Genomic DNA, 5,132 nt, shown 5'->3' on the forward strand with positions numbered 1-5,132 from the left:
GCCTGCATGCTTCTCTCTGGGTACTCCAGCATCCTCCCACAGTCCATGCATGCATTTCAGATTAACTGGTGTTTCTAAATTGACCTTGGGTGTGCCTGTGTCTGTGTGTTAGCCCTGTGGTGGACTGTCGGCCCAGGATGTACCCAGTGATAGCTGAGGTAGGCTTCCACCCAGAAGCCAACTAGGATCCCTCTTGCTTTAAGGCGAGAGTGCTAACCCCTGCTAACCGCTACATCCTCTGTACCTTCTGGTAGGTGTACTGGATCTTCAGTCCTTTCTCCTTCGCCTCGTCCCGGAGCTCGGTGAGCCACTTGAGGAACAGCGGGTTCGGGCACGAGGGCAGGGCGCGTTTCCGACCCAACCGGACCGGCTCGGTGGCGGGCATCCCTCGGGATCTGTCGGGAAAAGCAGGAATCGATTTAGCCTGTGTAAGATAAAGTCAACCCCAAATAAAGTTTTTCAAACAAGCTACGGGAGCTCTGCGGGTTCAAAGACGTGTGTACAGACAGTTAGATCAGACAGAAATGTAAAGAGAAGTTGTGTGGATGTCCTATAATGCTGATTACCTTTCACTTGTTGACTAGGAACGGCTACTGGCGCCTTGTATTCAAAGACACAGCCCACTTCCTTGTTGACATATGTCACGTGACACAAAAGGGACGGAAGCCCCAAAGGTTCCTAATGTGACGAGTGGCCTCTAGCGGCAAAGGAGGCAATAATAGCACAATAGTAATATAATAAACCTGTAATCTGAAAAAACTTATTTTAAAATCCAACCTTATATTTAATAACTAAAGGCAACACAGAGATACTTTTTACCTTTATAAAAATATGATACTAATTTAAAAAGAAAAAGAAAAAAGAATTGCTGGTCTCCAGCTGTCTGAAATGGTTTATGGACTCCTTTGTTTCAGAATTATCCAGATGTATTCAGTGGTTGCATGTTTCCACAGAGCCTTCCAGCATACATCACACGCCAAATAATTTGATGTTGTCTTACTGAAATATGTAAAGCTCTCCTTTGAAAAAGATGTGTAGACGTTAGCACATGTACTCAAAAATGTGCAGCACTTCAGACGGGTGCACTTATGTACTGTCGTACCATCAGATATGCTTTTGAATTGTTCACTGATAACAGGTCACATGATCTGTCTCTTCTTTAGCTGGGATGATGTCATGATTCCCAGAAAAGATTTTCAGATTTTGATTAATTAGACCACAGCAGTTTTCAGAGAATGCTGCAGTGTTTCAGCATCTTGGTTTTTGTTGTCCTTTGAAGAGGTAGATGTATGAAGATGTCTATGAGACTTTTTAACCAGAGTGTTCAACAATTCTGGAGAATGAGAGAATACCTACAGAGTGCATGAGAAGTGTAATGGTACCTATTTTTACAGCACAGGGTGATGTGCCGAGCTGTAGTAACTACAGAAGGATAAAGTTGATGAGTCATACCATGAAACTGGGGGAAAGAGTTGTTAAGCAAGGCTAAGAAGAGGGTGACGATCAGTGAGCAACAGGATGGCTTCATGCTGAGAAAGAGCACCACCGATGTGATACCTGCTTTGAAAGTGTTGATGGATACGTATAGAAAAGGTTGGAAGGAGCTTCACTGCGTCTTTGTGGATTTACAGAAAACATATGATGGGGTATCAAGAGACGAACTGTGGCACTGCATGAGGAAATTAGGAGTGGCAGAGAAGTATGTGAGGGTGGTGCAGGACATGCATGAGGACAGCAAGACAGATGGGTTCAAGGTGGGGGTGGGATTACTACTTTCTTGCAGTGGGGATGGAGTGGCTGACAGGTGAGGTAGGAGTGTCATCTGATGATGTTTGCAGAGTACATTGTGACATGCAGTGAGAGTCGGGAGCAGGTGGAAGAGAGGCTGGAGAGGTGGAGGTATAAACTGGATAGAAGGGGAGTGAAAGTCAGTAGAAGCAAGACTTAATACATTCGTTTGAATGAGAGGGAGACAGGTGTAACAGTGAAGCTGATGGAAAGCAAGCAGCAGGTTAAAGTTTGGTGTTACAGAGGAGGATGTCATGGATTGGGCGAAATGGAGGCAGATCATCGACTGTAGTGGCCTTTAAAGCCAAAAGAATACTTAAAAGGGACATTTAACTTAGATCAATGGATTCAGCACTCAACTGTTTTCACTGACAATAGTTTTTAGAAGTCTTTCTGAGGCTTTGTAGTGATTTCCGCTGCTGAATAATATCTGTTTGTAATTGTTTTTAATGTAGTTCCACCTGTTGGCTCAAAGGACATAACCATTTATGACTGGTTTTCAGCCTCGCACAGATTTCAACTTTGCTAAACTAAACTAACCTCTAAGCTCACACTCATGTTTGAAGAGTGCCTGGCGAACATTGAGAGGCTCTTTTTACATCCCAAATAACTTCTAACACCAATACAAACAGAAGTGGTAGAAACAAATTTCCTAAAACCACAATGTCAACCATGTGGAGTTACTACAAGTCAGTAGCATTAATCTTCAGGTCAACACAAATATCTTTACACTTTAATGTACCTAAACAATTCAACAGTCTTAGAAAGAACATAAAAAGATAGATACAGGAAAATGTCAATAGTGCTGCTATGTGGAACATTATTCATTAACAATGTGTGAAAAGGGAAGGTGTGAACAACTGTATGACTCTCAAACTTCTGTTTCAGTTAACTTTCAAGACCGTTATCTTGTCGTCACCTGAGTCTTTTTACACATATCCTGAGGCTGAAAGCAGTCTCCTGGAATCCTCCAACAAGACCGGACAGAGATCAGGAATCCGACCTCACCCTCCCAACCACAGCCTCTACCTCTCTCTAGCACACACACAGCCAAACACTTGGGAAAGGCAGCATAATTAGCGACTAGCAGCAACAAAACAAGGCGGTGGTGTGAAATGAAATGCTGTTGCTGAAGCATTTGCGGTGTATTGGAACGGGTTGGTCTGGGTGGACTGAAAGGAAGAATAATAAAGCTATTTGAGGATTTATACAGGAAGCTCAAGAAAATCCACCAATGAGACTTAATATTGGCTTTACTGCTTCATATTTGAGCGGATATAATGATACTGAACACACAGCCCTATGTAGAAATATGGACTTAAAGATTTAACAGTCAATTGTACCAAGAACTCAGCAGCAGTAATAGCAACTAAAGCTGTGGTCAGAAATGTACAGCCAATCATCATGGGCCCAAACTTTGTGGTGATTTTGGGCTTTTAATGATTTCTTTGAACTGTTCTTTTTCCAGGGTGGAATGATTTTACAGCATAAAGCATATTAAATGACTTTGAAAAACAAGAATTGGGTGCACAAGTTGCAATCTGCTTTGAATTTTCTCTAATCGACACAGATCAAAACACCCCCACTTATATCTGGTTAAATGTCCCTTAGCAAGTTATGCGTCAACCAGAAGCTTTTGATAGCCATCATCAACCCACATAGCAAAATTGGTATGGTCCGGATCTGGTTTGCCAGATTTGGCCCACACATGGGCCAGCACAAGGCCAGTTGCAGACACACTGGTAGTCCTGTGCTGGCCCATGTGTGGATTACCTCTGGCAAACCTGATCTGGGCCACCAAAGGGCCGTCATTCTTTGCAGTATGTGGGCCCCAGATGTCAGCCTAATGTGTACCTTAATCAAGCCATGTAATAACAACATGTGCCAGAACATAATAGTGCAAAAACAACATAACAAAACTCTGTTCAGACAGTGAATGGACTGAATCTTACACAGCGCTTTTCTACTCTCCCAGATTACTCAAAGTGCTCTATACAACATGCCACCTTCACCCAATCACACCACGCTTTCTCTAAGCTGAGTGCTTCCTAACTATATTCACACTCTTGATATGCAGACTGGAAGAGCCAGGAATCGAACCACTAACCTTCCGATCAGTAGGTGACCTGTTCTACCTCCTGAGCTACAGCCACCCACTGGTAAACCTGAGCAAACTCTCACTAGGTTTTGGATTAAGTGTACACTCACAAACCTGTCAAACCTGCATTTGAAACCATAGCAGTATAGTATTGCAACATGGCATTTGGGTCTTCTAACTAAAATAGGAAAATAGGAACATAAATAGTGCCATCATTGCCAGACCTGGCCCACATCTGGCTGACATACACCCTGCCATGACACCAGTCAGTCAGAAGTGCTAGCTTGATGCCAGATCTGGGCCAGACCTGTTTTCTATGAGCCTGGGCCACATACACCAAACCACAATTGGGCTAGGTGTGGCTGCCATCACATAGACAGTGCCATCTATGCCAGGCCTGACCCTTATCTGGATGACATACGTCTTATCATGCCAGAAGTCAGTCAGCAGTGCCGGCTTGATACCAGATCCGGGCCAGACCTGCTTGCTATGTGGGAAGCTTCTGTCATAATACTAACTTGATATTTGATCACTTTTCTTGGCAGAATTGATACGTTTCCTGGGACAGACCCAGCTTTTGAAGTGAAGTCCACATATTTTCAGTAGGGTTGAGGTCGGGCTTAATATTAGCTTAAATTTATCCATTCCAAAACCAGTTTTAATCTGTGTTTGGGATCATTGTCCTGTTGGAATACCCAACTGTGTCCACGGTTCACCCATGTATGTACCAGTACAACTAGCAGCAAAACAGCCCCAGATCATGATGCTACCACCATGCTTCACAGCTGGTACAGTGTTCTTAGGTTTATAGCCTCACCTTTATACCTATAAACATACCTGTTATTCAGCGAGGGCAAAGAGCTCCATATTTGTCTCGTCTGAACATAAAACTTTGTTCTTCTTCCAGATCTCGGAAAAATGAACTGATGATTTCTAAATCTGCATTTGTTCAGAAACGACTGCAAGAGATTTTCCCAATGTGTGTAAATCTACAATTCTTCTTCTTAGATCCTCATTTGGTTCTTTAGACGTTCCCATTGTTATGAGCATTGGTCAGTCAGCTGACAAAGCTGACAAAGAGAAACTACCAGTAGTAGTCAAACATGATTATTGGAGAGGAGTTAACACACCTTGGCCTTGTCAAACTTAAAGACAATGTAGAACATTCGGCACTATATCTATTAAATATTTAAATGATTGTATTTATACTCTGGACCTTGTGTGGATTGGAGAAAATCCAAAATGC

General features: G+C 42.8%; 2 protein-coding genes across 2 annotated transcripts in view; both read right to left on the reverse strand.

The window, feature by feature from the left end:
* mus81 (MUS81 structure-specific endonuclease subunit) overlaps positions 1-631 on the reverse strand; it is a 9,091-nt gene extending 8,460 nt beyond the window's left edge. Inside the window, exons 1-2 of the mRNA XM_005754332.1 lie at positions 567-631; positions 245-395 (exon numbers count right to left, since the gene is read on the reverse strand). Of these exons, the coding sequence (XP_005754389.1) occupies positions 245-385 (141 nt within the window). The 5' untranslated portion in view covers positions 386-395; positions 567-631. The remainder of the gene's footprint in view (positions 1-244; positions 396-566) is intronic.
* Positions 632-2,514: 1,883 nt separating this feature from the next.
* Positions 2,515-5,132, reverse strand: part of LOC102205149 (putative transcription factor Ovo-like 1) — a 12,977-nt gene continuing 10,359 nt past the window's right edge. The window contains exon 4 of the mRNA XM_005754333.1: positions 2,515-2,530. Coding sequence (XP_005754390.1) covers positions 2,515-2,530 — 16 coding nt within the window. The remainder of the gene's footprint in view (positions 2,531-5,132) is intronic.

The sequence above is a fragment of the Pundamilia nyererei genome, unplaced genomic scaffold, assembly GCF_000239375.1.
Source record: "Pundamilia nyererei isolate P.nyererei 1_Seehausen unplaced genomic scaffold, PunNye1.0 scaffold00544, whole genome shotgun sequence".
Taxonomy (NCBI): Eukaryota; Metazoa; Chordata; class Actinopteri; order Cichliformes; family Cichlidae; genus Pundamilia; species Pundamilia nyererei.